The 25,019-nt window shown below is 43.1% G+C and overlaps 1 protein-coding gene across 1 annotated transcript in view; it reads left to right on the forward strand.

The window, feature by feature from the left end:
• The first annotated feature begins 520 nt into the window (after nt 1–520).
• The window catches only part of ANK2 (ankyrin 2), a 175,550-nt gene continuing 151,051 nt past the window's right edge, over nt 521–25,019 (forward strand). The window contains exon 1 of the mRNA XM_057382272.1: nt 521–646. Within this exon, the coding sequence (XP_057238255.1) occupies nt 566–646 (81 nt within the window). The 5' untranslated portion in view covers nt 521–565. The remainder of the gene's footprint in view (nt 647–25,019) is intronic.

Here is a 25,019-nt window from a genome sequence, read left to right on the forward strand (position 1 = left end):
CATTTACATGTGAATRTTGCTGTGTTGTTCTCCCAGCCCAAGGAGGAGGTGATTTATTTTAGTAGTACAAACTAACGCCTTGTGCTGTGCCAATCACGCTGCCATTGTCTGCTTTGATCCTGTCAGTGAATCATCCCTTGGATGTTAGAGTTGTGGCCAAACACCTCGGGGCTTTGAGGACAGGTACGGTGTGTGAGCAGTGCCGCAGGGATGCCCCATCCCTGGAAATGTCCAAGGCCAGGCTGGACGGGGCAGGTTGCTKGGAGCAATCCATCTATGGAGCTTGTCCCTGCCCATGGCAGGGGGCTGGAACGAGGAGATGAGCTTTACGAGCCCTTTCCAGCCCTAACCGGTGTGTGATTCTAGCATCGCTTCTCCCCCGGAGCATCACCCGCTGCCCGGGCGCGCCGTCCNNNNCCGTCCCCGCCCCGCCGCCGCCACCACGGCAACGCCGCCGCTGTCGCTGTGCCCGCCCCCGGCCCTGCCCCGCCGGTGCCACCCTCGGCTGGGGCTGGGCGCGGATCCTGCATGGCACGGAGCGGCGCCGGCACCGCCGCTCGCTACGATGAACGAGGAGGCGGCCCAGAAGAGCGACGGCGGCGAGAAGTGCAACGGCGGCAGCCAGCGGAGGAAGAGACCCAAGAAGGTGGGACCGGGACCGGGCGGGGAGCGGTGCTTGGGGTCGCAGAACCGGGGGCTGTCACTGCTCTCCGGTGCTCCACTAGCAAGGGTTTCTCCCGTCTGTTTCTATGCGGAATCGATAAGCATTGCGATAACCGGGCCGGATGGCTGAGCCCAGCGGTCTTGTGTATTTTTTGTTCTGTTGAAGCTGCTGTCAGGCGGCAGTGGGTGCTGCTCAGCGCAGGTTTCCCTCGGCTGCCCTTAAGAGAGCGGGTGGTTTGTTTTGACAGAAGATGGTATTGGCTCATGTGCTGCCATCCCTTTTCCTTCAAGCTCCAGAGATGCAGGTTTATAAACCTTCGTGGTTTTTTTTTTTTTTACGGTGATGTTTCTTAAGGTCATGTTATAAACAGTCATAGAGAGATCCATTGCTGGCAATTGTGCCATCCGTGGTAATTCGGTGATGCTAATCACAAATAACGGGGTGAAAACGTGAATTTGTGCAGCCACACCCAGTTCCCAGGGCACTTTCTCTGTGTGTCCAATCTCTCTGTCACAAATGGTTGATTTGCAAGGTATAGTGTGCCCTGCCTGCTGCCTCAACCCCCTGCTTGAGGTAATCTCTTTTTAATGGCTCTAATTGCAGGCAGCTATTTATTTCTGTTTGGGATTACTCTCTCCTTTAGGAGGAGAAATGCCTGTGGTGCTGCATAATTATGACATAYATGGGTTTACAGATATTCTCCCCTCCCCTTCTTTTATGTTAGTTGCTATAACCTGGGTTACCCCACTGAAATGGGGGGGACTGCTTACAGGATGAAGAGCAATTATTTAATCCATACACAGCGTGCGCTGATGAATTCTTCAGTCCCTCATTTTGCATAGAATTTGCATTTTAACCAACACTGTACATGAGCAAGACAAATTGTTACAGATTGTGATAACACGCAGACATGTATTCAGGGACTTGTGCAAGGGCTTTGACCCAGCGAAGAAAATCTCTTTTGAAAGAGGTGATGCTTTTAGGCCCCTTTTTATCCCAGAGGGAAGATTCTGTACCTATAACCACRGGAGCATGAGAGAATCCAGTCTAGAGGAGAATTTGAACAAAATCATCCTCACCCCACCCCATTGTGCTTGGAATATTGCCTGGATCTCCACACAGTGGGGGATTTTATATAGCATCTTGGCCTTATATTTAAGCAGAACCGAGGACATCTGCTTCGTCTCACCTCTGATTTTGAAAGGTTTATTTGTGGGGGTATGGAAATCCATATAAGGAAGCAAAAATCAAAAGATTAAGTGCATACCCAACGTTTTAATTGGGCTGTTWGGTTATCTGGGAATAATCTTATACTAGGAGAGAGGTTTTGAAGGTCTAAGGAGTCAAAGTGGCTGTTTGGATTGCTTCTCTTTTCATCTCTGTGCTTTCTTGTTTTCCCATTGTTTTCCAAGTGAAGTGGCCCAGAGCCTTTCAAGGTTGCAACAAATGCCAMATGAATGCTTGGAAAGCATCTCTTATGTTGAGTCTCCATATTCAGAGTCTTCCAACAGCTGATTCATCTTCATTTTTCAAAGGTGTAATAATTGCTTGGGTAGCTTCTTTTACAACTATCAGTCTTTTACAACTAGAAAAGCTCAATGGGGCATTTTCAGTTGACAAATATTAAGCAAAAAATTGGTTATTCCTGAGTTTGGATGCACTAGATGTTGGTGCCTCAGGTCTGGTTTTAGATAAGCTCTCACCAGTCTTCACCCTTAGTGACTTCATGAAGAAATACAGCTTCAGGCTTTGATATTCTTTTTAAAATTCTACAACTTATTTCTGACAACCTCAAAATTGACAACTTCCTTCATGAGCAATATAGACTGGTACAGCCAAGAGTACAAGAATTCCAGGTTGAATTCCTCTGTGTTTTGACTAGGTAGGCACAATTTATTTTGGGAASAGAGACAAGAGTGCCATGTGCAAGAGCTCCAAAATCCCAAGTAATGTAGCCTGTTTTCAGGTCCTGAACTACTTTTGCTGAACAAAGCTGCATTGCACCAGCCAATGTGCCCTCTATCTGTTCTGCGGAAGTTGATCCCTTTTGTGTGGATAATTAAATATTAATTGAGCTGGATGAGTTTGATCTATGTATTGGGAGAGACAGAGAGCGGCTCTTCTTGAATACAGCGTTCAGATGGATCTTCTGTATTCCAGGAGGGTGTCCTGGAAACTGTGTAGGACTTTTTCTAATTTTTTTTTTTTTTAATCTGTGCACACTTTAAAATAAGAAGGCTTCAGTTTTGTTCTAATACAGGGTGGAAAAAATGTAATTTTCATAAAGTGGAGAAAATTACTACCTATGCAAAGCCAAGTTTCATCCTCATGGTGATGGTTGTGGCTTTGTGTGTTCTGGTGAGTCAGTAGGCTGCTTTAACAGGTTTATTAATCCAGTGGTAGTATTGTGTCCAGTTATCCTGTGGTGTTTTGCCTCTGTGTGATAACTGGATGGGATGAAATTTGTGTTCCTGGGAACAAAGTCTGTTGGAGAGTGCAGGATTCAGTGGTGGACAGAACTTGATCTGCTGCTCGTCTAACTTCATGGAGATTGGTGTTGAAGGAGTAATGCAGCAAGTGATCTGAATTTGTCGTTTTTTCCTTCTGTCTTTTGCCTAGTTTGTTGCCAAGYGCTCAAGTACTGAATTCCTAGAATTCCTTTTGAGGATGTTTTTTCATTCTAGAGTGTTTCAGATGAAACACAACCACTGTTGGTCATCATGTGGAAGATGAAACCTGTTCTTTTATCTTGTACTGAAAGCACTGATGGCAAAGGGGCTCTTCCCAAACTTACAGGCTCTTCATAAATCAGACACTACTGATGGATCAGTGCAAAAATAATCCATTTTGGCTCATTGCAGAATTCCAGTCTTGTCCCTTGTATTGCTCATTCTTTATGAAAAATTAAAAAGTTAGTGTCAGACCCATATTGGAAAAGACTTGGAGGAAGCTGTGATRTTGGTTTAGAGGAAAAGAAATAAAACTACTTTTCCTAACCTAGGCATAATTTCCTATTTTAAATAAAATTGGCTGCATTAGGTGAAGTGGAAGCTGTACACTTGCTTAGGGAATCATTGCAGTGTACAAGCTAATCCTTTTTATTAATTTTGATTAATTAAGACTGTTTATTCCATGCATAAGGAAATTGAGATCCGTTTTGGAATACAAGTGTAATGTTGGTCACTGATGTTCAAGAAGGAGAACTCAAATGTACACAAAAATCACRGACAGGGATTTCCAGCCTGTCCTAYGCAGAACCCAGAGGAGCTTGGCTTCAGTGTGCTCAAGCAAAGGCAACCTGAGGGGAAAAGGAAATGAGGCTCTTCTGCAGCCTTCTAATAGGTTTAATCAGATAAAAAGCCAAGAGAAACTTAATTATGTATGAGATGTGATTTTTCCAATGTATCRCTGGACTGGATTCAACTCCTTCGAGGAGGTGCCTCTTGCTCCCATATTTCTGTGCTTTCCTTTGCGTCGTTTACAGTGCCATAATAATATTACACAGCACTTTATTGATGGTAAATGTGGCTGTGTAAGCACTTAAAAATGTTTATTTATCTGGTTATTTCAGTCTTGCGACTAGTAAATTTAGTGGAAAATTGAATGCCATCAAGGGTTTGGGCCAGTGTCCATCTCTCCTGAAAATGGTGTGGGGACTGGGAGGGCAGCAGTTGCAATCTGCTGGGTGGCAATTCCCTAAAGTGCCTTCATTCCACGTTTGCAGAATCCCACTGTGCCTTCTCTAGTTGCTGCCATTTCCCCCACTCTGCTGTTATTTCTGGTGACWGACCAAGAGCTGTGGCCTCCCTGCTCTTGGCTGTGCTGTTTGGGGATCCAGCCAGGATGAAAGCAGAGTGTGCACCTCAGAGATTGCATCCTCTAGAAGAAAGGAGGTTTTCCTTTGGTCCATATGCAGTAAATTGAACAGCAGAGCTGATGAGAAAAAACACAGGCTTTTTTTTTCTTTCAGCAGGAGATATCTAAAAGACTGTCACAAAGGAGAAGTGGTAGTTACAAGTTAACCCAGCTCACTGGTGTTCAATATTGCTAATTTTACTGGTAGCACAGCTGCCATAAGGCTGGAAGGTCTTATTCTTCTTTCAGCTGAACCAGTGGGAGAGAACTGGAACTGCTTTGCTTTCAGTGGAGCTAATCCAATTTACATGAAAGTAAACAGGCAGAGAAGTGGTTCTAGAATTTGCTTTGTAAAGTACAGAATAGATGGAGAAAAAAATAAACATCTTTTWAAGTCATGCACAGGTTTGTTAAGGGTCAAACCAGCTGTATTCCTAAATGCCTGCTCTGTGCTTTAACACAGTTTGCACTATCGTGAATCTGATGCAACTCCACTGCTATTCTTGCRTTATTGAAATCAGGATTTGCTTGTTCCCTTTGCCTTTTATTCCTGTCACGAGTCTTCCAGCACATTTTGTGCCAGGTGTAAAACTAACATTGTRCTTCGCTGTATTTAGCTTCAGTTGCTATGTGTGAGGGTAGCAACCCAAAAATTGTGTGTATTTCTCCCGCTGTGGGATAGAACGTCTCACCCATGTTTCCCCAGCTGCATCAGCAAATGCCCCGTGCTTCCATCACCMCAGCTCCATGGTGACTGACACTCTGGAGAAATGATTTCCATTTGCTTAGAGCAGCAAGACAGGGAAAATAATGACGTGTGCTGGGGCTGAACGTCTGGACTAGAGCATTTTGTGGTGCTGTTGTGGTGGTTTTTTTAGCATCAGAAAGTRTGTAAGACTGAGAGTGCACATGGTCCCCGTGGCTGAGCCTGGCTTTTCTAGGTCTTTGTGTTCCAGTGTAACAGGGTCACCTCAGCCATTATTGTGCTCTGTTGTATCAATACAATGAGCAAGGCTTAGAACTAACACAACTACTTGGAAGGTGAAATTCTTCACTGTGGCCTTTAAAGGTAATGTATATATTGTTTTTAAAATGTTGCTGTTTCCTTAACAGGGCAGTGGGAATCTGCAAAGGGATGGTGTTGTTTTGGTGTATTAGCAGATGTGTGCCAGTGCTGCATTTKACAGATGAAATTCTGTGAGGGGAACAAGGAGGAAATGGTCTGGATTGGTGGTGGCTGTTCCAGGGGGTGGCGTGGCTGCTTGAACCTGCATCCATCTGCGTGTTCTGGGCTCCCAATTTATCACTTGCAGCTCTTGCTCATTTTCACCCGTGTTTGCCAAACATCCACTGAGTCAGAGAAGCAAATCCCTTCTCCCCAGCCAGTTCCTTTTCTCCCTGCAGGATGCCTGGGGCTGTGGCGTATGGCACATATTGCATGGCGCTCGCACATCTCGCAGCCGTGGCACGCCTTGCTGTGGTCACAGAGGCTGAGCTGGGCTGAAAGTTGCCTTTCCTGGCTTTCTGGGGACATTGGGACCACGCTGGAGGCAGCCACGTGCTCTCTGTGCCTCCCTGCCCTCATGCCTGCACCTCTCTCACCTGGCTGTCCCTTCCAGACACACCGTGGTTTTGTGGTGCTGTGTCCCTGCCTGCACTGGGCGTGCTGTGTTGATGTTTTAGATGACATCTCTGGCTCAGGGAGTCTTTTTATGCTGCAAATTGAGACTGACATATGCAGCACGTAGATATTTAGGTTAGACACTGGGAGCCCTGGAGCTCTGAAATACAAGGAGCAGAGGGAGGCCAAAAAAMTACTAATATGGCCAGGGGCTCTTCCATTCTCATTTATTTGAAGGAATTAATTATTTCAAAATCTTTCCTTGCTCATTAAGTAGGCTGCTTTTGTCTTGGTGGCAGAAATTGCTGAGCTGAAAGTTTGAATTTCCTGTCATTATGCCTGCACTGTGTAGGAATAATCCAGTATTTCCATTTTCAGTGGAAATTTTGCAGTACTGTTTTTCGTTCAGTGGGATCCTAGTAGCTTTTCATTTTGTCTTTTATTTCCACTTAATTTCATTGCTCTCTGGCACTGAATACAGGAGGGAAACATATTTACAAAGTAGATGGAGATGGGCCAATATTGAAGGCTCCTCAGAGCGGTTTCTAAAATTTGCTTAAGAGAGGCAGTGAATTATTTCAGATCAGTTTTTRGTAAAAAATTCGTAGTTGAAAGGACATGTAATTGATCATCCAATTCATCTTTTTCTCTTTTAAATGTGATTTTGTAGGATGGTAAATGTAGTATTATTCATTTTACCTTTTACACAAAAAAGTGTATTGTTTTGGGCATTGCAAGTCAGTTTGGGAATTTGTCTTCCACAAATCTTCTCGAAATAAAAATGTTCCTTGGCCATGCAGCAATTTAGGGAGTAAAGGTAGACACCAACCCATGTTATCTCACCTCTTCTGTGGTTGTTTCCAGCTGGCTGCACTTGGGTTACAAGCAGGTACACAATTTGTAACCTACTTCTGTTTTCTCTCAGTTTAGCTCACACACACACCAATTTAGCCATGAATGAAGTGCTCTCTGGGGAATAGGATCAGCTCCGATGGAAGGGATAGAGTAAACGGCAGTAATTGCAGTTGGAAGTGATTTTCTAGGTTAAACAGTGTATAGGTTTCTGCCACAAGCTGAGCTTTTCTGAAGGGGTTGGTTGCTTTTATTTGTTTCCTTCAGGCTTGGCTGCCACGCATTTATATTGCACTGTAGTACTGGATCTCAGCAAGCAGAGYGTATGGATTTCAGCTGGCACCAGGAATACACAGATTCCTGTGACAATATAGCTTCATGATCAATTAAATCTGCTAATTGCTCCAGTCCCAGCACTCCTTTATAAGGCAGGGTTTGAAGCGTGTGTCAGCGTAGTTGAGGCTGCAGAGAACATTGGTGATGGTTTTGAAGTACATAAATGGAAATGGGAACTGATGTTTATAAACAATTTACACTCTTCTATAGAATATACGAYTCTAAACTTTTGTCTCTTCCTGTACTAAAAATTGTGCTGCTTTCCTGTGATCAAAAGACTCTGCTAGTCCTCCTTTTTAAAACATTTTAAATGTCTAATACATCTGGCAGCTTTCACTATCGGAGAGCAGATGTCAACGCACAAATGTCAAGAAACAGTGGCACTTATTCATGGCGTGAACCATTAGAAACTGTGCTGGTGGAGACATTGGCATGATCTAATCAGAAAGTGAATGAATGGGCATAAACACCAGGGGCAGGAGGCTCTGGGATGTGTGTGTGTGCTCTGGGGTGTGTGTTCTGGTGCTGTGTCCCAGCCTGTTTGTGTTTTTYCCYGGAGCATGGCAACAGAGCACAGYGGGTCCWGTCTGTGCTGGATGTCAGCGTGGTTGGGTACAGCCAGCAGGCYCTGCCAGTGTTGCTGTGCCCCTCTGACAGAGCAGAGCAAGGGGAATATCACAAACAGAAGCTCTGGAATTGGCAGAGGKTTTCCAATCAATCTGTGATTCATGCTCATTAGCTTTGAAATGCTGAAGAAAGGCGCTTTATGAGCTGGCATTTCCATTTGTGCTTTAATTGCTTTACCCAGGCTGAAGACAGGACGATGACTGCAACCTTCACCAAAACAAGGGGAAGAGAAGGATGGGAAATGTGTTCTGTGCCGTGTCTAAAGGTCACTGCCCTGGTTAGAGATCACAGCCTCCCACTCAACCCTTGGATCTGCTGATAGCCTCTTTGGTGTGAAATACAAGTTAGACAGGTCAAGTGTAGCGATGAGTTACACATTTCCTTTCCTTCCAAATTGTGGAGGAAAGGTGAAAATCTTCCTTCCTGTATCTTGTGTTCCACACCTGACAAACCAGCCCTGATTTCATGGTTGCATTAATTTTTAATTAACCTCTTCTAATGTTSCAGAAGATATTTCTCAAGGAAACCATGGCCCTCACAGAGCTTGCAGTTGTGTTTGGAGGTGTGAGTGTGTGAGGGCTTGTGGTTAATTACACGTGATGCTGTGTATTTGTGCACGCCTCTCCCCTCTGCTCGTCAGCAGAACTGCTTTTTTCACAGCCACATCCCCAACAGAAGCAGCAGGCGATGGCTTTCAGTYGGAAAACAGCTGCCAGGAACTCATTATGCACTAACGTACACTTTAAGATTGGAGATTGCTCCTTTGCAGAAGGAGCTTAKGAGTGTGGCCCATTCGAAATGTGGCTGACAGCAATTAGGATAGTGATGTACAGCATGCCTTTCCTAGAAATCCTAGTTAACGACCAGTTATTACCTCTGAACAGAAATAATACAGTCTGGATTGTACATGCACAGCACTTCTGTGTATGCTATCCCAATTTCAGTTAGTGAACGAGGAAAAAAATCCTGCTGGAAATCTCTTTGCACATTGCASTTTTGTCTAAATGGAAACCAGATGGATTTTTAAAAAACCAAAGAAAACAGTTGCTGAATGTAGGTGATAAATACAGTTCATGAAACTAAATCTTTGCTATAATCAAAGTGACAAAGATAYGGTTACAAGCAGTTGAGTATGAGTGTGGAGTAWGGGAAACTTCATGTGTTGGATGTTGATGCTGGAGCCCATAATTAAGGGATCATTAATGGGAAGGCACATGGGAATTAGGACCTTTGTTTCTTTTCTCCCACCCACCCTCTTGTGATGATGAACTTTATTTTAGTTTCTTTTTCCCAAAGGAGGGAACAAATGGTTAACTTTTACTGAAACTTTGTGAAAAAAATGGATGCARTTGATCTCCACAAAAGAGAAGGAAAGAAAACAGAAGGAAACTGAAGAATTCAGATTCCAGTCTGAAAATTCTCCAAAGTCTTCCCAGTYTCCAAAGCCTAAGCTGTAATAAAGCTGTGGTATTTGTGTTTAGAAATGGGTTCTGAAGGTGGTGGATCTCTGTGTTTCAAGCCTTAGGCCACAGTTGGACAAATGGTGAGAAATGCCACTGCTGCCAGGTGAATGTTCTCCATGGGAAGCAGAGTAAGAAATTCTGGGTTTAAGCTCTGCTTTTCCACCATGTGCAGGACACAGGATGGAGAAGGGTTGGAAATGAACAGCTGGGAGTGTTGAGAAGGTGAGGCTGGTTCTTTTGTTAGGGTTTCAGTGCTTGACTAGATCATCAGGGAGATGTTTTTCTCTGTTATGTACTTATAAAAACCCCTTTATTGGAGCAGCTTTAAAAGCAGGTAATTATTTAGTGCTTTTTTTCTGTCTAAAATATGATTTGCAGGAACATGAAAAGCGTGTGTGATTTGCGTTGCTGTAATGCTTGGTTCTACCAGTTGATATTGGGCTGCCATTCTAATAGTGATGATATTAATATGAGCTCATTTTCTCAAACAGCRTTTTTCATTATTGCAGCTAATGTGCTTTATGGGAGAAAATTGCTATCGCTGCAGGCGGTTGCTTTGCAGTGCTTTGCCTGGGGCAGCCTCAGGTGCAAGTGCCAAAACCAGACTGAGAATCCAGCAATCCTCAKCTTTTCTGCATCCTTCCCACTGCTGGGGATCAGCTTCAGGAGCCTTTATTCCTCCTTTTTAAAACCCTGCCTYCTCTCTGTGCTCTCCCTGCCCTTTGCTTTTCACCCAAAGTCTTTTCTCAGAGGTTACCAGAGTATTCAGGGACTCATTCAGGTTGGATGTGCTGTGGAAATCTGACCCTTATCTTAGCTGTGTTCAAACAAAACCCACAGCTCATTTTTAGAACCTGAATCAAAGCTTGCTGGACTCTCTGGAAAGATTCCATTAACTTCAGTAATTCGGACTGCTTTTTAATGGTTTTGAGATTTGTCCCATCAGGAACAAGTTGGGTATTTTCTTGTTTACCTTTGATTTTTATGGCCTCATGAATTAGGACTGGTTTTCAATAAACTTAGAGCTTAAATTGATGAATTCTGGGGCCAAATGTTTAATCCTTCTCTGGTACATTTTTCCTTGTTCAGTACAGCCTGGAGGGTGATGTCAGATGTGGCACATCCACATAGTGCTCCAAGGACAACAGGGAGAGTACAGGAATTGTGAGAGCGTTTGGAACAGYGTCACTTGTGACGCAGATTGCTGTCAGTGCAGGAGTAATGTCRGGGATGAGGATGATGTCATGGGATGCGTGTGCTATCAAAGAAGATTCTTGAGTTTTACTTGCTGTGACATGTTTTTGGTGTCCAGAATTTCAGTTTCATGTTGGYTGTGGYTGAGAGCAGRGGGGAAGGMAGWGCAGGCAGYTTTTAGCCTGAAATGTGTGTGGGGAGGATGAGCTCCAGAGGTGCACAACAGACAACTACAGAGGRAATTCCAGGTGTGGAAAACCCTTACAAATTACAGAAGGGATTATTAGGGGTTTGTTCTATTTTAATTACATTTTGTCTTAATAATCATTTCTGGAGAGAGGTGAAAGAAACATAATTTCTTTACATTGATCTCATGCAGCAYCTTTAGGTTTGGCCTTAAAAGTTCAAATGGTCACTGAAGCCCTTTGTCCACTCCAGCCACTGTCACTCCATGCAGTGCTCAGTGGATTTTTTTCTTAGCTCATTAAATGCCTTCCATGTATCTATCTATTCAAATAAAGAACTATTTCTTCAGCTGTTCTAAATGAAAAAATGTTTCTGTAGCCTCTGGGAACTTATTAACTGCAGGGGTTTCACAGCTGGATTGCTGGCACRTGATACAGTGAAATAAAATGGAGACTCACAGAAAATTATGGGAAGGTTTYTAGGAAAGTAATTTGAAAGCCAAGAAGGAATAACTTTTGAAAAAAGAATGTTGTTTTGATTCTAAAAAATACGAGGGTTTTATTGGCATCTCTATTCTGCACAAATAATTTTGGAAATATTTTGTATCACCTCTTTCCTTCATTTCTTCTCTTGGTATATTTAAACAACAAGCCTCAAACCTGTCTCAGTGCCCTTGGCTGCCAGCCAAGCATTTTGTTCAGAGTTTATTGWAGCTCTTGTCCTTCTGCCAGTGGCATTGTCACCCCTGTGCAGGTGCTGGGCTCCCTGAGAGGGGGTGTCACAGCAGGCAGTGGCAGCCTGGGGCTGGCCAAGATTAATGAGAGCAGCTTCCCCACCACCTTYCCAGTCTTTAGAAGTGCCTTCCCACACCTTGTGTCCTTTAAAAAACATCTCCTTTTGGTTTAGAATATAAARAAATAAAGTCCAAATGTTTTGTATAGTACATTTTCAGAAAATCTGGGAACTCCAGACCGTTGTTTTCTCCTAGCAGTGGTGACAAGTGTTCCAGCTCCTCCACRATGAGTGATATATTTTCAATTGTGCTTAATTAAGCCAGGTGGTGTTTTATTTGCCAAAGGGGCAAATAGCATTGGAATTGATTTGGACTGCTGCTTTAAAGAAATGGAATGCTATAAAGAAGCATGGTATTTTCATTCTTTTGGTATTTAATGAGTAGATAGTCTGAAATTTATCTAATTCTCCTTCAGGTTCACTAATTTTTTGTATTTCTGTATGGCARCTCTCAAGGTGTTATTGTTCAGAGTAACTTGGGCAGGACACTTCAGCTTCATGTCATCTACTCTGTATTTGCATTTGTGTATTAATTTGAAACCCTATCCATATTTATTTCTTGTAGTTTACATATTTAAARAAGTAATTAATATTTAAAAACCCGCAAGGGTGTTTAAGAAGGGTTTGTATCAGTTTGGCTGCATTTATTTAAACATTCCTAGGTCAGRATGAGTTTATGTGTGCATGGCACCTCAGAAATGTGGAGGTGAAGGTGCTGAGAATATTCAGGGTAACCTGCCAGTTTAAAAGGATATTATGTCACTGACACTTTTTTAAATCCTAGGCTGCAATCTTACAATTCCCTTTGGTAAAAGACATTTCARTACTTTTGCTGTGCCATTTTAGAGTGAGTCTTGGAGATTTACTCTGTTYTGTGTTAATGACTTCCACAGTGAAGGATGAACATACCCATTAATTTGGGTGGTTATTTGCAGACTTTGGATAGCTGACATGGAAATTACAAAGAAGGAACACTGAGAAATGCTGAGACATAATTAACAGCTTTTCTTAAAGAGTTGTTTAGTGGGGATAGGATGTGTGTATGTTTTTTTTTCCTGTAGGTATGTATACGTGTGCATCTCACACTAGGGCATTTTATCTTTAAATAAGCATTTCTCTCTGTGCAGTGTTTTAATGACCCTTAAGACTATCAGCTCCATGGTTTACTGAGATAAATTTAAGGCATTTTAATAACATGAACAKAATTAGCAAGAAAGAATGTAATAGAATTTGATTCAAAGTAGGAATTGGTTGCAAATTAATGAACCTCTGCTGCTGACTTTGATCTTTAAGGTCCCTTCCAACCCAAACCATTCCATGAGGTTATGACGTTGTTACACCCTCTGTGTGTCAACAAAGGACATGGAGCACGTTAACAAAGGGATTTTTGATTTTTATGCTGGATGACAAAAGCCACTATGGATGGTATCAAAATTCACCTGACAAATTCATAGTTGGTGCATGAAAGGCACCAGCCCCCATTTTTACTGAAATAAARKWRRAAAAAAAAAGAGACAGAAATGTTAWAATTAATTTCATCCTTTGTCTTATCTATGATTATTTCTGGTTTGTATGTTAATTTTCTTGAARCAAGTGTCTAAATCAAAGGCAAATCTGTGTAACTAAGATGTACATTGGAATTAACGTTATCTGCAGCAGGCTTGGAATTTTTTCCTCTGATTATTTTCCTCTGAAGGTTTTTTATGTGCTACCAAGCAATGCTTTTGAAGAGACAAATGGAGTAAGGAGATATCTCTGTTCTGTATTTGTGTTGGAAATAACAAGTAATGCAATTAGTAGATGACKGCATGAACACCAGCAATTAGAGCTGAAGAATGTATGAAATGTGTGAGGGTAGAGCCATATTTCTGTATCATCTGTACTGGCAGAAAACCAGARAAACTCCACTCAGATGGGTAGAAATGACTGGTAAGTTTTAAACTTTTTAATCAAATTTTACGCAGTTCTGATTTTTGATGTTTAAGTCAGGTTCTGGACAGTGTGATGATAGGGAACCTCTGATTCTATCCTCTCCTCTTCTCATTGAGGGACCTGAAATTTCTGCTGAAGCTGCTGAAATTTCTTSAAATTCAGTATCTCACCTCCACCTTTCATAGGTCAGAGATGCATAGCAAAGAATAGGAAATAGCCTTATTTTTGTWATTTTGTCTTCAACTATTCCATACCAGTCTGCTTACGCAGGTCCATTTGAAAGGCYTTATTAAAATAAAACCACCCCAGAAACTGTAATTTATTTGACATGATTAGGTTCTTAACAAATTGGCTTTGTCTGCTCCTTCTGATCATTATTCCCTTTATGTCAGGGCCGTTTCATTGTTCTGGAAGTCCTGTGTGCAGTTTTGTGAAGGTTATCCAATTTTCCTGTGGATGCAGTCAGCAGGGAGCTGTTTCAGTCCCAGTTTTGCTGAGCCACGCAGGTGTCACCGGGGCAGCTCTGCAAGGGGTACAGGTCCTGCACAAGCGTGACAGTCACCATGTACCTGGCATTTCAAAGGGCACAAACAGGGCAGCCAGGCCTTGCTAAAATCCTTACCATTTGAATAGATTTTTTTAATGTTCTAGGTTTTAGCTGATCAGACAGGAATTGTTCWTYCTCTGCTGTTTTCTCARTAGAAYCACAGAATCATTTAGGGTGGAAAAGCCCTCTAAGATCATTGAGTCCAACTGTTCCCCCAGCACTGCCAAGCCCACCACTAAACCGAGTTCCCAAGTGCTACATCTGCACATCTTCCAAATCCCTCCAGGAATGGTGGCTCCACCACTGCCCTGGGCAGCCTTTTCCAGAGCTTGACTTTTCCTTTTATTTTTTTTCCTCCTTTTCCTTAGTTCCAGTACTTTGGTACAAAACACAAAACTCTGACTTGGCTATGTTTTGTTGCTGTTGAATTGTTACTCTCCACAGCTTGGTTAGCAGCCTATTTGACTGCTACTGTTATTTACACCTTCCCAATATAAGAAAAAGAAAAGAAAACAAAGGAGATAAATACCAGTTACAGCTGCTGGTACTGAGCACACCCAGTTTTTCAAAATAGAGACTTTGTCCCTATGCCTATTGTCACTCCATTCTCACCAGTTCCATTCTCTTGAGATTTTGCCACCTCAGTTAAACTGCAGGGGATTATAGTAATTAGCYCAGCTTGTCAGAGAAAGCTGTTGAGCCTGGTGGAACAGCATGGATGGCTTTTGGATGAGTGATGTTACCACCCTGGGATGGAAGAAAATTGCTAAGGTGGTGTGTTGGAAGTGACCAAACGGGTCTGACAGAGGATTGATACGGTATAGAAGGACCCTGTCCCAATTACCACATTGCTGCTGCTGTAGGACCATTTCCAAGGACAGGCCCTCTCCAAGCCCTAATCAGCACCATTCCTTTGGCTTGTCCAGCAGATCCACATCAGGTGATAATGGAGGGCTGACCTTTCRTGCAGTGGGATTTTAAAATAAAGCACAAATACGTCACACCAGTGACAGCTGCTCAGGCTGTAACRTTTACAAATGAATTCTACCCTGTAGCTACCTGGAGTAGCCACCTTGCAATTTAATTTGGAATGTTATGTATATGCATATAAATAATATATTTGTAAATATATTAATTGTGTTATAAATACCATAAATAGCTGTATTTTGCACCTTACATCTCATGATATCTCAGCATGTTTMGTGATGCCAAAGGCATCGTTGTCTGTGATGTGACTTTCTGGCATGGTAATTCAAAGGAAAAGTGCAGGAACAGTTTTTAGACTTATTTATAGAGATATCCTGAGGCAAATCAAGGTGTAACATCAAAAGGGAGATGTAGAGCAGGTTAATCACCCTGCAGGTAAACTGAGTCCCAGSTTGGGTGGCTGTTTACACCCGGTGTAGACTGCTCTCATGTGTGCTGTGTGGTGCTGGAATTAGCAGCAAAAAATAGTTTTAGCTTGGGGATTATTTTTTTTCACCATCCCTAGGTTCCTCATTAATTTTGAGTCCTGAATGACAGTGATTGTTGTCGTTTAAAATGAGAGTTTCCTCTGCAGAAATGTTTCAGCAGGGTGGAAGTTATTTCTYGTGCTGTTCTTTTTCTTTTTTTCTTTTCTCCCCATCTATAATAAGCAAAGATGACTTTTACAGTGGAAAATAGATACTTTTATGRTCTGCTAAGATGGCTCATTAAGAGTGTTGTACTGACAAGCCATTATGCACTTGGAAAAGTTTCACTAGAAATTTTTTATAAATGTTTTCGCTGCAAATCATCTAAAACACTCCTAAGTTCCTGTGGGAAATTATTTGATGATCTGATTCCACAGAGGGTGCAAATCTCCATCCCAAGCACCAATAGTTTGTTTCTCCTTGAGCACCAAAAATCTTACACTCAGATTGCTGCTCTGGCTTAGCTGGAAATGTCAGTCTGGAGACAGGGATAGGAAACCAATTACTTTGGGTTCTGTTCTGAGAATTGCTTATTTCTGTTTGTGTTTGGATACAGAATTGTCAGATTGCTGGGCTGCTGGAGCCTTGCACAGGCAGCAAGAGGTTGTTTACTGTGATGAATTATTTGCTGTTTTTAGAAATATTTACCCATGATACTGGGGAACCTGAATATTTAATTCTTGCTGGGTGGAATAAATGATTTGAGCACAATTCAGACTAAAAGCAGGCAAGCTCTGAAGGTACCTGACTTTCCATTAAATTATGTTCATTGCAGGGGAATTAGACCAAGTGACCTTTAAAGTCCCTTTCAACCCAAACTGTTCCATGATTCTACGATTTCTGTAGGAGTTTCTAGAGCTGTTGACTCCTAAGGGAAGAACCCAGGATGCAGCAGTGAACTGTGTCCCTAGACAGGGATATGTATCTTGGGCATGTATTTGGGTTTTTTGAGAATGCCATGGTCTCTTCTCCACCTCCATGGGATTGATATCTCAGTTTCCTGATGCTGGCTGCTACAAAATATTCCTGTATATTAGGGGGTTTTATTTATTAACAAATAAATGAACCAAAGTGATACCACGGTTTTTGCTAGAGATATAATACAAAATCAATGTGGAATACTATTGCACTTACAGAGAGTATGAGAGATGTCTAGAGCAACCACTTTTTGAAAGTGTTCTGAAAGTCTGGGTGGTCCCTTCAAAAAGTGTAAGATAAATATTAGCTTCTTATTTTTCCTTTATAAACAAAATTCCTGCTACCATTGGTGAAAATTATAGGGAGATTCTCCAAAGCCTTCTAGGTCAATGGAAGCGTTTCTTTGACTTAGTTGGATTTTAATTTGTAAGCATGTAAAAGAGATAAGAAATCCCTAATTATGATTTACTAATGCATTTTAAGACTCTTATTACCGGAGGCTTCTGTAGAAATAGAGTTTAATAAAGCTGGTAAGGCTACAAGAACTCGTTTTCCTCTGGATTGAGCCCTGGGTCAATTAGAAATAAGCCTGCTTATCTATTGTACTTTACAACAGGCCTGCACCCCAACTGTCTTGTTCTTTAGAGTCTTTCAAGATGTCGATGGATCTTCTTCCATCCCAGCATTTGCAGAACTGGGTGTTTATTCCAGTCTTGACAGGACAGGCAAACTCCCTGTTAAGAACAGGGAAGGGAAGAACCTTCAGGAATTTCTGTTACGTTTTTTTTCTCTGATGACTTGTTTATTTTATCAGAATCTTTAAGTTAATATAAATATAGATGTCTATGTGTGTACRGATAGAAACAGGCTTCTATAAGTAATGAAACAAAACAAATTTACCCAATATTTGAGACAAAAGAACCCCGACTAAAGCAAGGGTCTAAATCAGTATATATTATCCAGGAGATTTTCCAGGATTTGCATGGCTTTTGTTAGGGGAAAGAAAAAAGTTGGGTTGTTACTGGATATCACAGGAGCAATTTGTGTTATGGTTTTTCAATGGTGCAGTTATGTGGAAGCTCAGGCATTGCTGATAAAGTCGGCAAAGCAAAGGGAAAAAGCAAATGTGGCCAGTTTGTTATACTTTGTAGACTGTAATGCCTCAGAATGTGTGGATGGAGGGGAAACCCAGTTTCTTCCTCCACTTTGGAGCGTAGGGGGATAAAGBGGGGTGGGAAGTGGAGGTTTGTGCTAAAAAAAATGAATCTGCCTGATGGTAGATGTGTGGAACTTGAGTTTTCTATTTTTATCTGTGTGCATTAATATAATAACACATCTGCTGTCAGAGAATTCTTACTTTTGTAGATATATTTATCTGCTRAAGTTATCAGAGTGCTTGGCAAAACCACAGAGAATGTAGCACTCTACACATTTTTTACAGAATTCCAATATGTTTTGCCTGAAGAAAAATAGAAATTCAKCAGATGAGCCAGAAATACCCTGCAAGTGTCTGCTCCCTCTCCAGCTTCTGAACCACAGTCCCTCCCTACTGTGTTTATTCCTCATGCTACACCAGCGTTTGCTGCGAGAGGCAGATTTACAAAATTTGTCCGAGTGTGGCACGCTGATGTGGCAAAGCATTTGTTCTGCAGGTGCTTGGAGTCTGGGAATCCTGCGAGCCTCATTGGCTCATCCCGTGTCAATCCCGCATCTGCGGGGATGTTTTCATGCACTATCGCAGGCTCTGTTGCTATGGGGACCGGGGCTCTGGGAGCACCGATCCGCCCCGACGATGCCGTGGAATCACGGGCAGGGAAAGCGCACGGAGCTCATCCCCACCCGGCTCCTGCTGGCCTTGGCTCGCAGCTCCTGCCTTTTGGTCCTCACTGGGAGCCGCCTTTGCTGTGCTGCCGCAGGGAACAGGGGAGGTGCTGGAATTCAGGAAGGATGAGCCTGAGCAGGATTGATTCCAGGCATCCCGACAATGCCGTGGAATCACGGGCAGGGAAAGCGCACGGAGCTCAGACCCCACCCGGCTCCTGCTGCCTTTTGGCCATGCTGCCCGGGCATCCTCACCGGGACCCGCCTTTGCTGTGCTGCCCCAGGGAGCAGGGGAGATGTTGGGATTCAGGAAGGATGAGCCTGAGCAGGATTGCTGACGGGCTTTGTGACTGCCTACAAAGCACCGAGTGGTGCCCCGAGGCATCTGACAAAAACAGTGGGGAGGGAGGAGCAGGGACAGCCTGCGTGGAATAGGGCTGGAAGAGGGACTATGGGGTAACACTGCTGCGTGGGAAGGATAAAACACTGAGGAAGAGGCTCAAAAGGCTCCTTGGGCCCAGGAGCTGCTTTGGAAGGCAGCTGCCAATGTGGCATTGAATACAGTGCGTGCTGATGGGAGGTTATTCCCTTTCTGTGTGTTTAACTGTCTCACCCCAGCACATTGACTATTTGACCAGCTCCTGGGTGCAGGCTGTTGCAGGTTCAAATGGTGCCTCTGCTGATGCTGAGTGGTGGCCTGGGTGTGTCACCAGCGTTTCTGAGCATCCAGACACTCCCACGAGCAGTCTGAGGACAGTTGTGCATAAAGATGAGCAAGTGCCAGAAATAAGGGGTGTGTTCTGACCTCTGGTGGTGATGTTGTGCTCTATTTTYCCGTGATAAATATGACTTATGGGGCACAGCGAGACAGGAGTTACAAGTGAGTTTAATAATCAGGGGAGGGCAGCGTTTGTGCATGGGCTGTGCTGGTAATGGGATGTCTCAGATGGGTGATCATCAGGAAGAGAGCACAACTGGACATTTAGGAAGTTGAGCACTGCCCTGATGTGGATTCTGACTTTATTCTCCTCAGAGGTCCTGCCTGATGCTGCTCACAAGAGAAAACCCGGGTTTTCAAGGACAGCCAACAATTACTTGTTCCCTTCTTTTATCTCACAGCCTGGCTTGTGATTAATTGTCTACCTGTACAAATTCTGAGCATCCATTATAGCAAATGAAGCCCGTTGGAATGTCACTTTTGCAGTACAAATGTGACGTGTAATGAATATATCCTGAAAAATAAGTTTCARAATGTTTCTGGTTGGTGCAGACAAAATTAAGAGGATGCATTTGGCCTTGTAAATTGAAGATTGCCTTTCATGTCCCAAAGCTGTTCTTGAAAATAAATGCATTAGTACTTATTACAGATTGATATATATATATAACAGAGAGAATTACAGAAAGKCCTATGAGGGAATTATTAATTTAATCTTCAGAAATCAGGTTTATCGTGCAGAATGAAAGTCACTCTGCCACCCATTGAGCATCAAGACGAAAATAAGTGCTCAATGGTGTTTTTGAAGTGCATAGTGCCTGGGCCTGCTCACTGAGGGAGGCGTCAATCTCATTAAAGTATAGTGTGTGATCATTAAATATTACAGGAAATAAGAGCTGAATGAAGATTTTGGTCTTAATTAGKAATTTTTTAGGTTTTATGTACTTGTCTTTGCAACCCAAACGTTCTTACACAGTGCACTGTTTCATGSATGTTGTGTGATGTGATGCTAAAATCATGAGTATTCTTTTAGTGCCTGGATTAGTCAGTAAGAAATTTTTAATAACAACAAGCTTTTCTAGTAATGCCCTTCACAATGTAGAGGTGCATGTGGACTTTTCATCTTCTGTTTGTCAGGATTTTTGTGGTGCAGTTGACCCCCCTCACTTGCTGAAAGGCTCCCTGGAAAGAGCAGCAAAGAGCAACTCGAGGGGTCTCCTTAAGGAGCCTCCTCGCTCCCATTTTTGGCAGTGAGCACTCAGTGTTCAGCTCCCAGATCGCAGGGGCTAATTTCATATTTGAGTTTGTACTGATGAGGAGATCAGAGAGGAGAAATGGCTGTAGGCGTGCCTCTTTGTGCTCCTCAGAATGAAAAGGATTTYATGTCGTTTCCCATCCCATTTCTTCCACAGCCCACTCACTCCTCTCCTGAGCTACCAGCTGCATCTTCCCCCACACGTCTCACCTTGGGTGCATTTCTGTGTGMTGCAAGGTTGAGGATGTATCTCGCACTTTGAGATGCTGTAGGAGGTGAGAGCACACGTGGAATCCTGCCAAGCATACTTTTGTTGCAGAGATTCCTTTTCCCTGCATAGGAACAGGTTTAGACAGCAACAGTAAATGAATCTGGGAGAAGAAACCAAATGGTAAAAAAGCAATGATCAGGTTTCTTGTASCCTCCTGTACACACAGGCAGCTGAAGCCACTGTTCCTGCACACACATGCAKTTTGATGTGTGGTTAATTCAGAAATGGTCCCCTTACACATGACTGCACAGCAGCACCTCATCTGACATCATGCAAAAAAAAGCCAGCGGGAGACTTGGCAAAGGTCACTTCTCCATCCTYGCTGAGTTTTCCCTCAGTCTCTGAGGGACGGTGAGATTGTGGAAAACACTGTTCTCCAAGGCACCTGTGTCTATGGCAAAAAAAAAGAATTTGTTTTGCATTTGAAAATGAAAGGTTTGTCCTTCCAATGTGTTGAAAGGATCAGTAAATCCCAAAGGCGTTTCTGCTGATGGTCAGTGAGAAATCCTGTGTTGTTCTCTCTCTTGGGGAAACTCTGAATGCTGTGTGCAGAGTTAGACTGTAGAATGTCTGATGTAACCTCCTCTGTGTGTCAAACCACAACACAGCATTRCATTTGGAGAAATGAGAAAGGTATTGTGCTGCAAAAAAGCAGGGGGCACCGTGCTATTTCCTGGGTAGTACAGAGCAGTGGAAACAGAGTGGTTCATCTTAAATGCAATGTAAAATCACATGTCATAGAGCCTGCTCCTGTGTGTGAGCACTCATCACASTAAAATTAGCACTTAAGGGTTAACGTGAGGGATGGCAGTGCCCAGCAGCACTGCTGAGCTGTGCACTGTTTGTGGGTTTTGCAGTGTGAAGTGTTTAGAAAGGAAAAGCACCTGGGGAGCTCTGGATGGCTGCTGCCAGGGAGAGAGAGCTCCAGGCATGGTGGGGAAGAACAGAACTATCTCACTGCCAGGATGTTGGGGCATTGCCTGCAGATTTTCCTTAAAATCACTGTGTTAAAATACCCTGGGTGTTGTCATAGAATCAGACAATAGTTTTGGTTTGGAAGGCATTTTTAAAGGCCCCTTAATTCAAACGCCCTGACATGAACAAGCACTTTTTCAACCAGATCAGGTTCATCAAAAACTCCTCAGTTTTACAGCAGGCTTTCTGTGAGGAGGAACTTGGGATGGTTTGCTGTTCAGTTTTCTTCTGCCTGCTTGCTCCAAGGTGGGACAACGTGAACTGGCAGCACCTGTCTGCCAGGGTTATAGTAGAGGAGGAACAGAACCAGCAGTTGTAGCAGTGCTTCAGGCCAGCAGAATTCCCRTTTCACTGCCCTGGAACAGACTGGCAGTGAATCTGGAGGGGACCTTTCCCAAGAGAAGTGTAGAATTAGTGGAAGAGTAGTTTACTTTTTATTTCAGGCAGATAAAACCAGTTGCCCAGTGGACAACATTTTATCCCCCTAAACAGCATTAAGGTATTAAACAGTATTAACTGTATCAAAGCCTGTGCACAGTTAAGGCAGTGAAATGTTGGTACCCGAGATCAGATGCCGGCTTTTCTCAGACTGTGCAGAGCTGAGGCTGCTGGGGACAGGCAGGGCTGGAGTGCCACCGTGTGGTCCCCAGCGCCAGCATTGCTAATATACACTTGGGGAAAAAATTATTTATCTGAGGGCAAGAGAAAGACAAGCATTAGGCAAATCTTTCTTTCCTCTCTCCAGGCTCAGCTTTGTTCCTTCACTGCTGGCTCCTCTGTACCCCTGCAGCAGTGCAGGGGATGCTGTGGTKTTRTGGTACATAGYGGTTCCTCTCTGCTGCTCCTTCCYTCTCTTCRRATTTTGAATTRAWGACTGATTCTTATTAAGAAAACCTTCTGCTGTGCATCCTTGTGTCCTCAAGGAAGAGCGAGGATGCCTAAAGGAGGGGAAGGGAGGGGTAAATCCTGTCTGCTGGCTTGTTGCAGTTGAATCCTAGGGATTGCATTGTTSTATTTAGGATTTTGAAAAGTTTGCAAATATTTCCTTGAGTATGGAAAAGATGATGTCTCAGGATATCTCTGCATATTGGGATAGTGGACAATGCAGTGACCTTCAAGCCAGCACCAACAAAGGCCAGACAAGCATGAGAGTGYAAGGCTACAAATTAACCCAGCTGAAATATGGGGTACAAAATGCTKAGGTGCCTTTCCTGCTTTTACAGCTGAGCAGCGTGCTCTGTCATGTGGATGTGTTGGCTGGCTTGGTACTGTGACAACCTGCTCCATTGCACCGTGTCAAATCTCTGCCCAAAGACTGGTGGTTGTGGCTTTACTCAGAGATTTTGGATTCACAGAGGTTTCTGAAGTCCCAAACGAATGTATCAGTACCTGACTAGTCTGTCCCTTCTTTTTTGGGAGCTGTTCTACTTTACATAAATAAGTGTTTTAATTGGGCCATTAATTCATTGAGGTGATAGGACACCTGGGATTTTGAAATGTAGGTTTGTCCCATCCCTGGTGATGTGTTAAATGTTAGCTAGTGTTTGTCTTCCTTATGTCTCACTGCAAAGTCCAGCCTCTGCCTTTTCCTTGCAGGCCAGTTAAATCCTGCTGTGAAACTCATCCTGTGAAATTCTTGGTGCCATTGGCATGTCTTGATAGGAATTCTCTGTCTTGAAAGGAATTCTCTGTCTTGAAAGGAATTCTCAATCTGGCCACTCTGTGAGCCACGAGGAGAGGACGGGGGATTACCTGTCACACACTCTGCTCACAGCTGCTGCAGGAGCATAAACAGGGCAGGGTGGAATTAAAATGCTGCCATAATCCAGTGCTGCCTGTTGGGGAGACACAAGCTTGTTTTGCTCTTTGCAAGAGCTTGAGGATGATAAACTGAGGGAAAGCCTGGCAATGAAGTAAGTCTTTGGTCTAGAGCAAAACATTTACAGTTCTTTTTGTCCTTCTTTGCAACATTAAGTCTCTGCTTGCTGCCTTTATCCCTTTCCAGCACAGAGCTTAGCCTTAACCCATGTGAATGAATCATTTGCCCTTTTGCCATAGGTACAAATGAGATGTCCAGCTCAGATTTGAACTTCTGGCCCTCTGGCAGCTGAGGGCCAGCTTTGCTTAGATTTGTGCAGAAAAGTTTCTAGTCCATGCCCAAAATCAATTTAACTCCGATCAGCCAGATGTCTGATTTCCAAGTGAGAGCATCCCATTTGTGACTTTCAGGGTGAGGAGGAGGAAATGGGTAAATTGCTGTAGYGTTTATTTGTCATTTTTAMTGCTGTTGTCTTGGTGAAGTRTGAAATCACTGAGTGYTGTAGGGATAGTGAAGRGATGAACACAGCTGAATTYCAGCAAGGCTCCCAGTTACATCAGRCATGTCAGATTACAGCACGCCTCTGCAAGGATGTGTTTKTGGTAATGGTCTCTGCAGTGCATTTGCACATCTCCATAATAGCAAGAGGTTGTTTGGGAAARTGGTTCAGACAGCTTCCTTTTTGTAAGGTCTGTATTCCCGAGGCTCCCAAGAAGTCAGAGTGCTTTTCAGAAATTAWTCTTGCTGGAAAGATTCTGCTTTTAAAGTGAAAATGGTTAATCGAGACAGAGTGCTGCTTTTGTTCCATGAATCGGGACCCACTCATGTTAGTTGTTTGAAAAGATTTACTCCATCCTCATCTTCCTCAGGAATTAATGGAAATTGAAGGCRTTTCAGGAATAGATTCATGATAATCTATGCCTTTCTATGTGTCATAGCCATCTCTTGATTCTGGGAAATGCTTTATTTCACATAACTGAAGGTGTACTGGTACAGACAAGCTCTTTCACCTGATGAGTTCACAGGGAGAGAAAATGCTGGACATCAAATATATTTTTGTGTGTGTTTGTGTGTTTGAGGAGTTTCTCAGTATATGGTCCCATAAACACAGGCCTGGAACAACAGCAATTATACTGCAGTATTATTTTTAGGAAGGACAAGGAAAAAAATTGCATTTGAAAGTGAGATTTGTATTGCATTTTTTAATTCATAGAAGGACAATAAGCTACATCCTCAGTGATTTCTGAGGAATCTATGTGTTTAGCTGAACTAAAACATAACTTTTAAAACAGATACTACTTAAAAAATATGTTAGTAATAGGTTATAAAATGCTTTTAAAAGGCATTTATAGGTTATAAAGGCATTTAGGTTATAAAATGCTTTTAAAAGCAGGTGCTTACTCAAGAGCAGCAGAAGCTCAGGAGGGAGGCAGGGCCCTTCAGCAGTGCCTGTACTCTGGTAAAAGGCCCATGGCTTGTTGCTGGGTTTGGTGTTCAGACCCGGCTTTTGTCTGTCATACAGGGAAAATATGTCTTCATTTCTGCTGCCTCCGGTGTTTTCATCTTCTCAGGTGCTTCTCTAGAAATTCCCCTGTAGTCTGCATCTTTGGATTTCACAGTGGAGCCATGAAGGTGCTCAGAGTGGGGGAGCAGCGCTGCTCTGGAACCCGCCTGGGAGAGCTGRGGGTGTTCAGCCTAAAGGGGCTACAGGAGAGCTGGAGA

Source organism: Malurus melanocephalus, unplaced genomic scaffold (genome assembly GCF_030028575.1).
Source record: "Malurus melanocephalus ecotype Western Australia unplaced genomic scaffold, MMel_1.1 scaffold_561, whole genome shotgun sequence".
NCBI classification, from domain to species: domain Eukaryota; kingdom Metazoa; phylum Chordata; class Aves; order Passeriformes; family Maluridae; genus Malurus; species Malurus melanocephalus.